Genomic DNA, 17,370 nt, shown 5'->3' with positions numbered 1-17,370 from the left:
TGTATGCTCCCATACTCTGACCGTCCTGGAGGGACATGGCAGTCGAGCTGACAAACACTTGTATGCTCCCGTCCTCTGACCGTCCTGGAGGGACATGGCAGTCGAGCTGACAAACACTTGTATGCTCCCGTCCTCTGACCGTCCTGGAGTGACATGGGGGTTGAGCTGACAAACACTTGTATGCTCCCGTCATTTGACAGTCCTGGAGGGACATGGCAGTCGAGCTGACAAACACTTGTATGCTCCCGTCCTCTGTCCTGGAGTGACATGGGGGTCGAGCTGACAAACACTTGTATGCTCTCGTCCTCTGTCCTGGAGTGACATGGGGGTCGAGCTGACAAACACTTGTATGCTCTCGTCCTCTGTCCTGGAGTGACATGGGGGTCGAGCTGACAAACACTTGTATGCTCTCGTCCTCTGACAGTCCTGGAGGGACATGGGGGTCGAGCTGACAAACACTTGTATGCTCTCGTCCTCTGTCCTGGAGTGACATGGGGGTCGAGCTGACAAACACTTGTATGCTCTCGTCCTCTGTCCTGGAGTGACATGGGGGTCGAGCTGACAAACACTTGTATGCTCTCGTCCTCTGTCCTGGAGTGACATGGGGGTCGAGCTGACAAACACTTGTATGCTCTCGTCCTCTGTCCTGGAGTGACATGGGGGTCGAGCTGACAAACACTTGTATGCTCCCGTCCTCTGTCCTGGAGTGACATGGGGGTCGATCTGACAAACACTTGTATGCTCTCGTCCTCTGTCCTGGAGGGACATGGCAGTCGAGCTGACAAACACTTGTATGCTCCTGTCCTTGGACAGTCCTGGAGTGACATGGGGGTCGAGCTGACAAACACTTGTATGCTCCCGTACTCTGACCGTCCTGGAGGGACATGGCAGTCGAGCCGACAAACACTTGTATGCTCTCGTCCTCTGTCCTGGAGTGACATGAGGGTCGAGCTGACAAACACTTGTATGCTCTCGTCCTCTGTCCTGGAGTGACATGGGGGTCGAGCTGACAAACACTTGTATGCTCCCGTCCTCTGACCGTCCTGGAGTGACATGGGGGTTGAGCTGACAAACACTTGTATGCTCCCGTCATTTGACAGTCCTGGAGGGACATGGCAGTCGAGCTGACAAACACTTGTATGCTCCTGTCCTTGGACAGTCCTGGAGTGACATGGGGGTCGAGCTGACAAACACTTGTATGCTCCCGTCCTCTGACAGTCCTGGAGTGACATGGGGGTCGAGCTGACAAACACTTGTATGCTCTCGTCCTCTGTCCTGGAGTGACATGAGGGTCGAGCTGACAAACACTTGTATGCTCTCGTCCTCTCTCCTGGAGTGACATGGGGGTCGAGCTGACAAACACTTGTATGCTCCCGTACTCTGACCGTCCTGGAGTGACATGGGGGTCGAGCTGACAAACACTTGTATGCTCTCGTCCTCTGTCCTGGAGTGACATGAGGGTCGAGCTGATAAACACTTGTATGCTCTCGTCCTCTGTCCTGGAGTGACATGGGGGTCGAGCTGACAAACACTTGTATGCTCTCGTCCTCTGACAGTCCTGGAGGGACATGGGGGTCGAGCTGACAAACACTTGTATGCTCTCGTCCTCTGACAGTCCTGGAGGGACATGGGGGTCGAGCTGACAAACACTTGTATGCTCCCGTACTCTGACCGTCCTGGAGTGACATGGGGGTTGAGCTGACAAACACTTGTATGCTCTCGTCCTCTGTCCTGGAGTGACATGAGGGTCGAGCTGACAAACACTTGTATGCTCTCGTCCTCTGTCCTGGAGTGACATGGGGGTCGAGCTGACAAACACTTGTATGCTCTCGTCCTCTGACAGTCCTGGAGGGACATGGGGGTCGAGCTGACAAACACTTGTATGCTCCCGTACTCTGACCGTCCTGGAGTGACATGGGGGTCGAGCTGACAAACACTTGTATGCTCTCGTCCTCTGTCCTGGAGTGACATGAGGGTCGAGCTGACAAACACTTGTATGCTCTCGTCCTCTGTCCTGGAGTGACATGGGGGTCGAGCTGACAAACACTTGTATGCTCTCGTCCTCTGTCCTGGAGTGACATGGGGGTCGAGCTGACAAACACTTGTATGCTCTCGTCCTCTGTCCTGGAGTGACATGGGGGTCGAGCTGACAAACACTTGTATGCTCCCGTCCTCTGTCCTGGAGTGACATGGGGGTCGAGCTGACAAACACTTGTATGCTCTCGTCCTCTGACAATCCTGGAGGGACATGGGGGTCGAGGTGACAAACACTTGTATGCTCTCGTCCTCTGTCCTGGAGTGACATGGGGGTCGAGCTGACAAACACTTGTATGCTCTCGTCCTCTGTCCTGGAGTGACATGGGGGTCGAGCTGACAAACACTTGTATGCTCTCGTCCTCTGTCCTGGAGTGACATGGGGGTCGAGCTGACAAACACTTGTATGCTCCCGTCCTCTGACAGTCCTGGAGTGACATGGGGGTCGAGCTGACAAACACTTGTATGCTCCCATACTCTGACCGTCCTGGAGGGACATGGCAGTCGAGCTGACAAACACTTGTATGCTCCCGTCCTCTGACCGTCCTGGAGGGACATGGCAGTCGAGCTGACAAACACTTGTATGCTCCCGTCCTCTGACCATCCTGGAGTGACATGGGGGTTGAGCTGACAAACACTTGTATGCTCCCGTCATTTGACAGTCCTGGAGGGACATGGCAGTCGAGCTGACAAACACTTGTATGCTCCCATCCTCTGTCCTGGAGTGACATGGGGGTCGAGCTGACAAACACTTGTATGCTCTCGTCCTCTGTCCTGGAGTGACATGGGGGTCGAGCTGACAAACACTTGTATGCTCTCGTCCTCTGTCCTGGAGTGACATGGGGGTCGAGCTGACAAACACTTGTATGCTCTCGTCCTCTGTCCTGGAGTGACATGGGGGTCGAGCTGACAAACACTTGTATGCTCCCGTCATTTGACAGTCCTGGAGGGACATGGCAGTCGAGCTGACAAACACTTGTATGCTCCCGTCCTCTGACCGTCCTGGAGTGACATGGGGGTCGAGCTGACAAACACTTGTATGCTCCCGTCCTCTGACTGTCCTGGAGTGACATGGGGGTCGAGCTGACAAACACTTGTATGCTCTCGTCCTCTGTCCTGGAGTGACATGGGGGTCGAGCTGACAAACACTTGTATGCTCTCGTCCTCTGTCCTGGAGTGACATGGGGGTCGAGCTGACAAACACTTGTATGCTCTCGTCCTCTGTCCTGGAGTGACATGGGGGTCGAGCTGACAAACACTTGTATGCTCTCGTCCTCTGTCCTGGAGTGACATGGGGGTCGAGCTGACAAACACTTGTATGCTCCCGTCCTCTGACAGTCCTGGAGTGACATGGGGGTCGAGCTGACAAACACTTGTATGCTCCCATACTCTGACCGTCCTGGAGGGACATGGCAGTCGAGCTGACAAACACTTGTATGCTCCCGTCCTCTGACCGTCCTGGAGGGACATGGCTGTCGAGCTGACAAACACTTGTATGCTCCCGTCCTCTGACCGTCCTGGAGTGACATGGGGGTTGAGCTGACAAACACTTGTATGCTCCCGTCATTTGACAGTCCTGGAGGGACATGGCAGTCGAGCTGACAAACACTTGTATGCTCTCGTCCTCTGTCCTGGAGTGACATGGGGGTCGAGCTGACAAACACTTGTATGCTCCCGTCCTCTGTCCTGGAGTGACATGGGGGTCGAGCTGACAAACACTTGTATGCTCTCGTCCTCTGTCCTGGAGTGACATGGGGGTCGAGCTGACAAACACTTGTATGCTCTCGTCCTCTGTCCTGGAGTGACATGGGGGTTGAGCTGACAAACACTTGTATGCTCCCGTCCTCTGACCGTCCTGGAGTGACATGGGGGTTGAGCTGACAAACACTTGTATGCTCCCGTCATTTGACAGTCCTGGAGGGACATGGCAGTCGAGCTGACAAACACTTGTATGCTCCTGTCCTTGGACAGTCCTGGAGTGACATGGGGGTCGAGCTGACAAACACTTGTATGCTCCCGTACTCTGACCGTCCTGGAGGGACATGGCAGTCGAGCTGACAAACACTTGTATGCTCTCGTCCTCTGTCCTGGAGTGACATGAGGGTCGAGCTGACAAACACTTGTATGCTCTCGTCCTCTGTCCTGGAGTGACATGGGGGTCGAGCTGACAAACACTTGTATGCTCCCGTACTCTGACCGTCCTGGAGTGACATGGGGGTCGAGCTGACAAACACTTGTATGCTCCCGTCCTCTGACCGTCCTGGAGTGACATGGGGGTCGAGCTGACAAACACTTGTATGCTCTCGTCCTCTGTCCTGGAGTGACATGAGGGTCGAGCTGACAAACACTTGTATGCTCTCGTCCTCTGTCCTGGAGTGACATGGGGGTCGAGCTGACAAACACTTGTATGCTCCCGTACTCTGACCGTCCTGGAGTGACATGGGGGTCGAGCTGACAAACACTTGTATGCTCTCGTCCTCTGTCCTGGAGTGACATGAGGGTCGAGCTGACAAACACTTGTATGCTCTCGTCCTCTGTCCTGGAGTGACATGGGGGTCGAGCTGACAAACACTTGTATGCTCTCGTCCTCTGTCCTGGAGTGACATGGGGGTCGAGCTGACAAACACTTGTATGCTCTCGTCCTCTGACAGTCCTGGAGTGACATGGGGGTCGAGCTGACAAACACTTGTATGCTCTCGTCCTCTGACAGTCCTGGAGTGACATGGGGGTCGAGCTGACAAACACTTGTATGCTCCCATACTCTGACCGTCCTGGAGGGACATGGCAGTCGAGCTGACAAACACTTGTATGCTCCCGTCCTCTGACCGTCCTGGAGGGACATGGCAGTCGAGCTGACAAACACTTGTATGCTCCCGTCCTCTGACCGTCCTGGAGTGACATGGGGGTTGAGCTGACAAACACTTGTATGCTCCCGTCATTTGACAGTCCTGGAGGGACATGGCAGTCGAGCTGACAAACACTTGTATGCTCTCGTCCTCTGTCCTGGAGTGACATGGGGGTCGAGCTGACAATCACTTGTATGCTCCCGTCCTCTGTCCTGGAGTGACATGGGGGTCGAGCTGACAAACACTTGTATGCTCTCGTCCTCTGTCCTGGAGTGACATGGGGGTCGAGCTGACAAACACTTGTATGCTCTCGTCCTCTGTCCTGGAGTGACATGGGGGTTGAGCTGACAAACACTTGTATGCTCCCGTCCTCTGACCGTCCTGGAGTGACATGGGGGTTGAGCTGACAAACACTTGTATGCTCCCGTCATTTGACAGTCCTGGAGGGACATGGCAGTCGAGCTGACAAACACTTGTATGCTCCTGTCCTTGGACAGTCCTGGAGTGACATGGGGGTCGAGCTGACAAACACTTGTATGCTCCCGTACTCTGACCGTCCTGGAGGGACATGGCAGTCGAGCTGACAAACACTTGTATGCTCTCGTCCTCTGTCCTGGAGTGACATGAGGGTCGAGCTGACAAACACTTGTATGCTCTCGTCCTCTGTCCTGGAGTGACATGGGGGTCGAGCTGACAAACACTTGTATGCTCCCGTACTCTGACCGTCCTGGAGTGACATGGGGGTCGAGCTGACAAACACTTGTATGCTCCCGTCCTCTGACCGTCCTGGAGTGACATGGGGGTCGAGCTGACAAACACTTGTATGCTCTCGTCCTCTGTCCTGGAGTGACATGAGGGTCGAGCTGACAAACACTTGTATGCTCTCGTCCTCTGTCCTGGAGTGACATGGGGGTCGAGCTGACAAACACTTGTATGCTCCCGTACTCTGACCGTCCTGGAGTGACATGGGGGTCGAGCTGACAAACACTTGTATGCTCTCGTCCTCTGTCCTGGAGTGACATGAGGGTCGAGCTGACAAACACTTGTATGCTCTCGTCCTCTGTCCTGGAGTGACATGGGGGTCGAGCTGACAAACACTTGTATGCTCTCGTCCTCTGTCCTGGAGTGACATGGGGGTCGAGCTGACAAACACTTGTATGCTCTCGTCCTCTGACAGTCCTGGAGGGACATGGGGGTCGAGCTGACAAACACTTGTATGCTCTCGTCCTCTGACAGTCCTGGAGGGACATGGGGGTCGAGCTGACAAACACTTGTATGCTCCCGTACTCTGACCGTCCTGGAGTGACATGGGGGTCGAGCTGACAAACACTTGTATGCTCTCGTCCTCTGTCCTGGAGTGACATGGGGGTCGAGCTGACAAACACTTGTATGCTCTCGTCCTCTGTCCTGGAGTGACATTGGGGTCGAGCTGACAAACACTTGTATGCTCTCGTCCTCTGACAGTCCTGGAGGGACATGGGGGTCGAGCTGACAAACACTTGTATGCTCTCGTCCTCTGTCCTGGAGTGACATGGGGGTCGAGCTGACAAACACTTGTATGCTCCCGTCCTCTGTCCTGGAGTGACATGGGGGTCAAGCTGACAAACACTTGTATGCTCTCGTCCTCTGTCCTGGAGTGACATGGGGGTCGAGCTGACAAACACTTGTATGCTCCCATACTCTGACCGTCCTGGAGGGACATGGCAGTCGAGCTGACAAACACTTGTATGCTCCCGTCCTCTGACCGTCCTGGAGGGACATGGCAGTCGAGCTGACAAACACTTGTATGCTCCCGTCCTCTGACCGTCCTGGAGTGACATGGGGGTTGAGCTGACAAACACTTGTATGCTCTCGTCATTTGACAGTCCTGGAGGGACATGGCAGTCGAGCTGACAAACACTTGTATGCTCCCGTCCTCTGTCCTGGAGTGACATGGGGGTCGAGCTGACAAACACTTGTATGCTCTCGTCCTCTGTCCTGGAGTGACATGGGGGTCGAGCTGACAAACACTTGTATGCTCTCGTCCTCTGACAGTCCTGGAGGGACATGGGGGTCGAGCTGACAAACACTTGTATGCTCTCGTCCTCTGACAGTCCTGGAGGGACATGGGGGTCGAGCTGACAAACACTTGTATGCTCTCGTCCTCTGACAGTCCTGGAGGGACATGGGGGTCGAGCTGACAAACACTTGTATGCTCTCGTCCTCTGTCCTGGAGTGACATGGGGGTCGAGCTGACAAACACTTGTATGCTCTCGTCCTCTGTCCTGGAGTGACATTGGGGTCGAGCTGACAAACACTTGTATGCTCTCGTCCTCTGTCCTGGAGTGACATGGGGGTCGAGCTGACAAACACTTGTATGCTCTCGTCCTCTGACAGTCCTGGAGGGACATGGGGGTCGAGCTGACAAACACTTGTATGCTCTCGTCCTCTGTCCTGGAGTGACATGGGGGTCGAGCTGACAAACACTTGTATGCTCTCGTCCTCTGACAGTCCTGGAGGGACATGGGGGTCGAGCTGACAAACACTTGTATGCTCTCGTCCTCTGACAGTCCTGGAGGGACATGGGGGTCGAGCTGACAAACACTTGTATGCTCTCGTCCTCTGTCCTGGAGTGACATGGGGGTCGAGCTGACAAACACTTGTATGCTCTCGTCCTCTGTCCTGGAGTGACATGAGGGTCGAGCTGACAAACACTTGTATGCTCTCGTCCTCTGTCCTGGAGTGACATGGGGGTCGAGCTGACAAACACTTGTATGCTCTCGTCCTCTGTCCTGGAGTGACATTGGGGTCGAGCTGACAAACACTTGTATGCTCTCGTCCTCTGACAGTCCTGGAGGGACATGGGGGTCGAGCTGACAAACACTTCTATGCTCTCGTCCTCTGTCCTGGAGTGACATGGGGGTCGAGCTGACAAACACTTGTATGCTCCCGTCCTCTGTCCTGGAGTGACATGGGGGTCGAGCTGACAAACACATGTATGCTCTCGTCCTCTGACAGTCCTGGAGGGACATGGGGGTCGAGCTGACAAACACTTGTATGCTCTCGTCCTCTGTCCTGGAGTGACATGGGGGTCGAGCTGACAAACACTAGTATGCTCTCGTCCTCTGTCCTGGAGTGACATGGGGGTCGAGCTGACAAACACTTGTATGCTCCCGTCCTCTGACAGTCCTGGAGTGACATGGGGGTCGAGCTGACAAACACTTGTATGCTCCCATACTCTGACCGTCCTGGAGGGACATGGCAGTCGAGCTGACAAACACTTGTATGCTCCCGTCCTCTGACCGTCCTGGAGGGACATGGCAGTCGAGCTGACAAACACTTGTATGCTCCCGTCCTCTGACCGTCCTGGAGTGACATGGGGGTTGAGCTGACAAACACTTGTATGCTCCCGTCATTTGACAGTCCTGGAGGGACATGGCAGTCGAGCTGACAAACACTTGTATGCTCCCGTCCTCTGTCCTGGAGTGACATGGGGGTCGAGCTGACAAACACTTGTATGCTCTCGTCCTCTGTCCTGGAGTGACATGGGGGTCGAGCTGACAAACACTTGTATGCTCTCGTCCTCTGTCCTGGAGTGACATGGGGGTCGAGCTGACAAACACTTGTATGCTCCCGTCCTCTGACAGTCCTGGAGTGACATGGGGGTCGAGCTGACAAACACTTGTATGCTCCCATACTCTGACCGTCCTGGAGGGACATGGCAGTCGAGCTGACAAACACTTGTATGCTCCCGTCCTCTGACCGTCCTGGAGGGACATGGCAGTCGAGCTGACAAACACTTGTATGCTCCCGTCCTCTGACCGTCCTGGAGTGACATGGGGGTTGAGCTGACAAACACTTGTATGCTCCCGTCATTTGACAGTCCTGGAGGGACATGGCAGTCGAGCTGACAAACACTTGTATGCTCCCGTCCTCTGTCCTGGAGTGACATGGGGGTCGAGCTGACAAACACTTGTATGCTCTCGTCCTCTGTCCTGGAGTGACATGGGGGTCGAGCTGACAAACACTTGTATGCTCTCGTCCTCTGTCCTGGAGTGACATGGGGGTCGAGCTGACAAACACTTGTATGCTCTCGTCCTCTGTCCTGGAGTGACATGGGGGTCGAGCTGACAAACACTTGTATGCTCTCTTCCTCTGTCCTGGAGTGACATGGGGGTCGAGCTGACAAACACTTGTATGCTCCCGTCATTTGACAGTCCTGGAGGGACATGGCAGTCGAGCTGACAAACACTTGTATGCTCCCGTCCTCTGACCGTCCTGGAGTGACATGGGGGTCGAGCTGACAAACACTTGTATGCTCCCGTCCTCTGACTGTCCTGGAGTGACATGGGGGTCGAGCTGACAAACACTTGTATGCTCCCGTCCTCTGACTGTCCTGGAGGGACATGGGGGTCGAGCTGACAAACACTTGTATGCTCCCGTCCTCTGACTGTCCTGGAGTGACATGGGGGTCGAGCTGACAAACACTTGTATGCTCCCGTCCTCTGACTGTCCTGGAGGGACATGGGGGTCGAGCTGACAAACACTTGTATGCTCTCGTCCTCTGTCCTGGAGTGACATGGGGGTCGAGCTGACAAACACTTGTATGCTCTCGTCCTCTGTCCTGGAGTGACATTGGGGTCGAGCTGACAAACACTTGTATGCTCTCGTCCTCTGACAGTCCTGGAGGGACATGGGGGTCGAGCTGACAAACACTTGTATGCTCTCGTCCTCTGTCCTGGAGTGACATGGGGGTCGAGCTGACAAACACTTGTATGCTCCCGTCCTCTGACTGTCCTGGAGTGACATGGGGGTCGAGCTGACAAACACTTGTATGCTCCCGTCCTCTGACTGTCCTGGAGTGACATGGGGGTCGAGCTGACAAACACTTGTATGCTCCCGTCCTCTGACTGTCCTGGAGTGACATGGGGGTGTTCTGAGAGTACAGCTATGGCCACATATTTCTCATAACCTATTTAACCTCTTTGCAGGGGTTTAGTTTTATTCAGTAACATATATATTGAGACCCATTTCTTATCTTTAGGGCTATACAGACAGAATTTTACGTCTCCCCAACTAAACTTTATTATTGTCTGGAATTTCTCTTCACAATTGAGTTGTCATTTCTCTGCTATCTAAGAAAAGTAGCCTCAGATACAGTTGTGCATGGCACGAGAGCAACCGTGTATAGATATGATGTGGTTATTTCTGATGTCCTTGTGTAACCAGAAGATTCTTGCAGAGTCCTCTGTGACCCCTCTTCAGCTCCATATGTGACACTTCTTTCTTTTTTTTTTTTTCTTTTCTCTCTCCTCAGATGACATTTTTTCTTCTGGGAGCCTCAAAAAATCCAAGCCGAAGATCCAAAAAAATTTCCCAACAAAAGAAACAAAACTAGACCCAGGAGCCAATGCATTTGATGATCCTTTAAATGTTTTGGGCAAATGAGACCAAAAAGAATTGATTCAGTCTTTTTATACTGTATGCTGACCAAGTACAACATATTTTGTACTAACTAACTCTTGTATTTGTGATACATCAGGGTCTGTGGCAATCCTTCAGCTTAGTTTTGTCTTGTAACTTCACATATAAGTCTATAAGTGAGAGCTGCTAATCATGTATTAGTAACAGCCTGGACTCCTGCGGAAAATGAAGGTTTTGTTTTCTTATAATAACCCACAGCAAGTGAGGCAGCTTATACCAGAGACGCCACTGACTTGTGTCAGCTGCACTGTACATTCTGAAGAACTGGCAACCAGAGGGTTTATTCTTTAGTCTGCTAATCTCTGTGGCGGAAAATGTTTACATTTCTACATTCTGTTTAAATACAATGTGTTCTGTTTAATACATATAAAACATTATTGTAATGAGGGGCCCTGTGATTTTGTAGACCATGCTCAGAGTGGCGATTCCTCAGCAGCTCTTGTTGGGGCTGGTTTTGCGATGATGCCTATTATATTTTACTAGTAGGGCTATGGCAACGCAAGGAAGCTGAGATTTGTGGATGGAACATAGTTACAGGGTTACGTATGATTTTTAAAAAATAAATATAACCCTTTAAATAAATAAAGTTAACAAAGACTTTTTAGATTTCAGATTCATAGTAAGAGGTACAAACACATGTAACTGTTCTCCCATACAAGATGTTAATAGAATACATAGAGTTTAATATAATAGAGGTCAGCTCTACTCATAAGTGCCATCTATATTCACTAATAAAAATCACACCATGCCTCATGCCTCCGTCATCCTTTGAGTAGCAAGACCTGATGTTCTAACTCCCTTGTAGACTCAGGGGATGGCATATCTGTAGACCCTACAAAGTAGCAATGAATGTGAGTGGGCTGCTAGTATTTCTATCTAAAAATGTGCTTCTGACTCTAGAAGAAAGTGCATAGTTGTCTGTCTGAAATATTTTAACACAAATCAAAAACAAAACTTATGCTTACCTGTTAAGTTATTTTCTTTCCTGGCATGGAAAGTCCACGATTCCATTAAATTACTAGTGGGAATTCAACTCCTGGCCACCAGCAGGAGGCAAAGAACACCGCAGCAAAGCTTTAAGTATCCCTCCCACTTACCATAGTCCCCAGTCATTCAGCCGAGGGAATACGGAAAGAGAAGATGAACACCAGGGGTATAGACGTGCCTGATGTTTAGAAAATAAAAATAAGCCATCTTAAAATTAGACAAGGGCGGGTCGTGGACTCTCCATGCCAGGAAAGAAAATAATTTATCAGGTAAGCATACATTTTGTTTTCTTTCCAATGGCATGGAGAGTCCACAATTCCATTTAATTACTATTGGGAACCAATGAAACTGAACAAGGGTATGTTTATGGAGATGCAACACTCTATCTCTCTATAGCCGTTCCCAAAAAATACAAGTGGATTAACCTCAAAAAAATCCACTTAAAGTAATATCTGGAAAAAAGGGGTTTGTATCTGGGATGGCGCTCAAATGGGGAGCTTAGAGGAGAAATATAAGAATAGGATAAAGGACTATTAGCAATAAATTGAATTAATGTATAAAATTGGATATAAACATATTGTATATAAATAGAGCAGTCTCTAAGATTAGCGCAATCAAATAAATAGATGAAATAAATGTAGTAACATTAAAATAGTATTTAATATTCAAATTCAATGAAACACATGGTTAAAAATAATGATGTCGGCATCTAAAAATAAACAAACATATGAGTGCGACAAATAATTGCACTAAAAAGTTGGATATGTAACTCAGCTAAAGTAGATAATGTAAAAAATGTAATACATATGTAATAATGGAAACCTGAGTCCTGCTGGTTTGAATGATTATAGCGATGATCAACAGAAAAGGTCCGGAGAAAAGTCTGTAAAAACGTTGTTGCAGGAGTGAACTCCGGCATAGATATTATATCCTCTCTTATTTCCTACGGTGTGTAGACTGTTCAGCGTTCTCTATGAGCGATGGAGGAAGCAGTACTCCCCATGTGAACAAAGCAGATCCGGATTGCAATGATTGGAGGAAGCCAGATCGTCATCGATATGCTAATGAAAGCAGATTGCATGAAGCTCCAGCAGACCCCAGTAAGTCTTTTGCTAGTGTTGCTCCTGTATTTAAAAGTACTCCAAGTATCCGCACCAAGTTTTTAAAATTCAAATGCTTCTGTTTTCTTTACTGACCAACCCTCAACTTCCTGACATGAAGGTTGGAGAGGCCCGAAGTCGGAGTCTCTACTTCCTATCAATATTCTGGAGTTTGGCTTCGGCCAAATAAATCAGATTCCAGTCAGACAACATCATGACTGTGGCTTACATCAATCATCAGGGAGGAACAAGGAGTTCCTTAGCGATGACAGAAGTATGCAAGATAATTCGGTGGGCGGAAGCTTACTCTTGTTATCTGTCAGCAATCTACATCCCAGGAGTGGATATCTGGGAGACAGCTTTTTGAGCAGACAGACGTTTCATCCGGGGGAATGGGAACTCCATCCTGAGGTCTTTGCAGACCTGATTCTCAGATGGGGCAGGCCGGAACTGGATCTTATGGCGTCTCGTCAGAATGCCAAGCTTCCGAGATACGGATCCAGGTCCAGGGATCCTCAGGCCGAACTAATAGATGCCTTGGCAGTGCCTTGGTCATTCAACCTAGCTTATGTGTTCCCTCCATTTGCTCTCCTTCCCCGGGTGATCGCTAGAGTCAAACAGGAGAGGGCTTCGGTGATTCTCATTGCGCCTGCGTGGCCTTGCAGGACTTGGTATGCCGATCTGGTGGACATGTCATCTCTGCCGCCGTGGAAGCTTCCATTGAGGCAGGACTGTGACAGACCCTTCGGTCAGGACTGAAAGTGTTAACTTTATTTTCTAACCACAAGTGGCTGGCTCCAGCTACAATCTAATTAATGCTTAGCATTCTATTGTTTGATCACCTCCAGAGAGAAAGTGATAAGAAGAGTCAAGAGTGTCTTGTGGTTGAAGTGTTTAAGTAATATAATCCTATTGTATCATGTCAAGGGCGCTTCTCCCTTTTATCTAATGTACAACATTCTTTCAACCCCCATCTGGGGGGGGGGGGTCAAACCTGTATAAATACTAGGCATCTAGCCTTTAATAAATGTCATTCTGTTTTAAACCTGAAACTGGCTGGGTTGTGAATTGCTGATTGTCTATGCAGGACATTGTTCATCTGGGGTTAACCCTTGGTACACAGTTGGTACCGTAACATTGGTGGCAAGCGACGGAATGAACCTTATCGCCCAGAAGAGCAACTACACAAGCCAGTAACCTCAGGAAGAGGGGGATTATTACAATACTGACTAAGATGGAAAGAGTACCAGGGACAGAAGGAACCAATGGGCCCAGTATAGCAGACAGAACCCCCGCAGAAGCAAGCTTTGATCGGGCGGTTAAAATAAGACTGGCACATTATGGCCCCAACCCATCTGCGGAAATTATCGACCGGGTCATAGCCGCTGTGGAGGCCAACCTACTTCGCAAAAGCGGCGCTGCAGCAGCCCAAGTGGAAAAGAGAAAAGTAAATTTTGCAGCTTTTAAAAACTTCCTGGAAACAGAAGGAGAGATTGATGGGTACCTTGCGGATTTTGAGAGGCAATGTGCACTACACAAGGTACCCGCAGAGGACTGGGTCATGATATTATCCGGAAAATTATCCGGCCGGGCCAGTGAGGCTTTTCGGGCCATTCCAGATGAGGAAGTCGGGGATTATAATACTGTAAAAGAGGCTCTGCTCTCCAGGTATGCGGTTACACCGGAGGCATACCGGAGGCGGTTCAGAGACACTGTTAAATTGGCTGGTGATTCCTACCTTGAGTGGGCATGTAAGGTGCACCGCACAGCAGCTCACTGGATAGCGGGGTGCCAAGCCGTATCTGGGGAAGAGGTGCTGCAGCTATTCCTGTTGGAACATTGCTTCGACAAGTTACCCGCAGGAGTTCGAGAGTGGGTTCGGGACCGTAAACCCTCCACCCTGCATGAAGCGGCTCGCTTGGCAGATGAGTATACGGATGCCCGCAAACTGGACACTGCTACCACTAAGCCCCCTGCCAGAGTGGAGTACAGACCCCCAGTCACCCCAGCACCTGCCAGTTACCAACCCCCAGCACACCGCTATACCACACGGTCTCGGGCCACGAACTACCCTCAGAGAGCCTGGTTCAATTCGCGGGGCTACTCACAACCTATTCGGTGCTTTGGATGTAAGCAACTAGGGCACAAAAGACCAGAGTGTCCCCTAAACGCAGCGAACCAAGCACAGTCCTGGAGAAGACCCGCTAGCGGAATCCCACGTAATCCTCAGCCTGCGGCCCGCTACGTAGAGGCGCAAGAATGCTGGGGCATCCTACATGAGGCAGACCTTGTGCAAGCTGCCCACCGGAATAACCGGCAACTGGTTAAAGTGAATGGGAAGGAGGTCAGTGGTCTACGGGATACTGGTGCTACCATGACCTTGCTTCGAAAGAACTTGGTGTCTGAGAAACAGCACACAGGAGACACTGTGGCTGTGAGGGTAGCAGGGGGCACTGTGTTCCGCCTGCCTGTTGCCAGGGTGCATTTGGATTGGGGAGTGGGCGCTAGACCTGTGAATGTGGGGGTCATGAAGGATTTACCCGCTGATGTTCTCCTTGGAAATAACTTGGCCCCCCTTGTTTCTGCCTATGCTCCCATGGGTCCCGCTGATGTTAACCCTGTGACTACCCGTGCTCAGATCCGTGTAGCAGAGACTGACCCCCCTGCTGCTAAGCCCCAGGACGCTGAGCTCAGTAAATCTTTATCCGCTATTGATACGTGGAAGTCCCGTTACAATGCGCTGATGAAGGAGAAGAGTCACGTAGAGGATGAAATGGTCACGTTAAATAATCATGTAACAGTGCTAGCGGGAGAGAAGAGGAGTGCAGAGGAAAAAGCACGTTTAGAACAGGAATCTCTGCTAGACAAGCTGCACCGACAGACTGCAGAAAACACCAGCTTGAGAGTGGAACATGAAACATTAAAGACAAACTTAGTGACACTGGAGGAGAAGCTGACGCTGGCTCATAGTGAGGTGCAGCAACTCAAGGGCACCCTATGTCAGTATGAAGGGATTGTGGATACCTATAAAGAGCAGGTACAAAAACCACGTAAAGAAGCCGATGATATTTTGAAGGACTGTTTAGCCCTAGTCGGGGCACTGAAGAGGTTGAACCCTTATTTATACAGACAGGGATTCTCTCTCATAACAGGAATACAGATGGATTGTCCCAGCAAACTGACATGCCTACCACCTCCTAGTCCGGTCATCCCCAGGTTGACCCGCAAAAGGGTCAAGCCGGGTCTGCCGGAGTGTTCCACAAGGGGGGAGCTATGTGACAGACCCTTCGGTCAGGACTGAAAGTGTTAACTTTATTTTCTAACCACAAGTGGCTGGCTCCAGCTACAATCTAATTAATGCTTAGCATTCTATTGTTTGATCACCTCCAGAGAGAAAGTGATAAGAAGAGTCAAGAGTGTCTTGTGGTTGAAGTGTTTAAGTAATATAATCCTATTGTATCATGTCAAGGGCGCTTCTCCCTTTTATCTAATGTACAACATTCTTTCAACCCCCATCTGGGGGGGGGGGTCAAACCTGTATAAATACTAGGCATCTAGCCTTTAATAAATGTCATTCTGTTTTAAACCTGAAACTGGCTGGGTTGTGAATTGCTGATTGTCTATGCAGGACATTGTTCATCTGGGGTTAACCCTTGGTACACAGTTGGTACCGTAACAAGGACCTTCTCATTCAGGGAGCCTTCCATCATCCGAATCTAATTTCTCTGCAGCTGACTGCTTGGAGATTGAATGCTTGATTTTATCTAAGCGAGGGTTCTCTGATTCGGTCATTGATACTTTGATTCAGGCACGTAAACCTGTTACTATAAAAATTTACCATAAGATATGGCATAAATATCTTTATTGGTGCGAATCAAAGGGCTACTCATGGAGTAAGATTAGGATTCCTAGGATTTTATCTTTTCTCCAAGAAGGATTGGAGAAAGGGTTGTCAGCAAGTTCCTTAAAGGGACAGATTTCTGCTCTATCTAATTTGCTACACAAACGTCTGTCAGATGTTACGGATGTTCAATCTTTTTGTCAGGCCCTGACTAGAATCAGGCCTGTGTTTAGACCAATTGCTCCTCCTTGGAGTTTGAATTTAGTTCTTAATGTTCTTCAAGGGGTTCCGTTTGAACCTATGCATTCCATAGATATTAAGTTGTTATCTTGGAAAGTTTTATTTTTGGTTGCTATTTCTTCTGCTCTCAGAGTTTCTGAGCTTTCAGCATTACAATGTGATTCTCCTTATTTTTCATTCCGATAAGGTAGTGTTGCGTACTAAACATGGTTTTCTTCCTAAGGTTGTTTCCAACAAAAATATTAATCAGGAAATTGTTGTTCCTTCATTGTGTCCTAATTCTTCTTCAAAGAAGGAGCGTCTGTTACATAATTTGGACGTAGTCTGTGCCCTGAAGTTTTACTTGCAGGCAACTAAGGAATTTTGTCAATCATCTTCATTATTTGTTGTTTTTTCTGGGAAACGTAGGGGTCAGAAAGCTACGGCTACCTCTTTCTTTTTGGCTGAAGAGTATCATCCGTTTTGCATACGAGACTGCTGGACAGCAGCCTCCTGAACGAATTGCAGCTCATACCACTAGAGCTGTGGCTTCCTCATGGGCATTTAAAAATTATGCTTCTGGGGGGGCGGAGCCAACCGCTGAAGCAACAGGACGCATAGCTCAGGAGCTCCTGATTCAAAACTTTATAAAATATGATTTAGCCCTGGTTAAAACATAATATTCATCTGGATTGACCTATACTTGAATGTAGAAGCCGGGGAGACTTCCTCCAACCTGCATCACTAATACCGCAGATAGTAAGGACCGTGAGAGGCGCAGATGGCCTTCTGAAATACTCTGCAGACGGGGCTTTTTCTACCCATTCTTGAGTTGCAGGCCAGGGTACGGACCGGCATCTGCCGTTTGTCATGGAGGGGG

At 50.0% G+C, this 17,370-nt stretch overlaps 1 protein-coding gene across 4 annotated transcripts in view; it reads left to right on the top strand.

Annotated features, from left to right (window-relative positions):
• LOC128639761 (WASH complex subunit 2A) overlaps positions 1-11,091 on the top strand; it is a 168,471-nt gene extending 157,380 nt beyond the window's left edge. For all 4 annotated transcript variants that reach the window (XM_053691892.1, XM_053691890.1, XM_053691891.1 and 1 more), the window contains one exon: positions 10,177-11,091. In XM_053691892.1, coding sequence (XP_053547867.1) covers positions 10,177-10,307 — 131 coding nt within the window. In that variant the 3' untranslated portion in view covers positions 10,308-11,091. The remainder of the gene's footprint in view (positions 1-10,176) is intronic.
• The last annotated feature ends 6,279 nt before the right edge of the window (positions 11,092-17,370 follow it).

This window comes from Bombina bombina, chromosome 9, assembly GCF_027579735.1.
Source record: "Bombina bombina isolate aBomBom1 chromosome 9, aBomBom1.pri, whole genome shotgun sequence".
Lineage (NCBI taxonomy): Eukaryota > Metazoa > Chordata > Amphibia > Anura > Bombinatoridae > Bombina > Bombina bombina.
The sequence above is the reverse complement of the archived record's forward strand: the minus strand, read 5'-3'. Positions and strand labels throughout refer to the sequence as shown.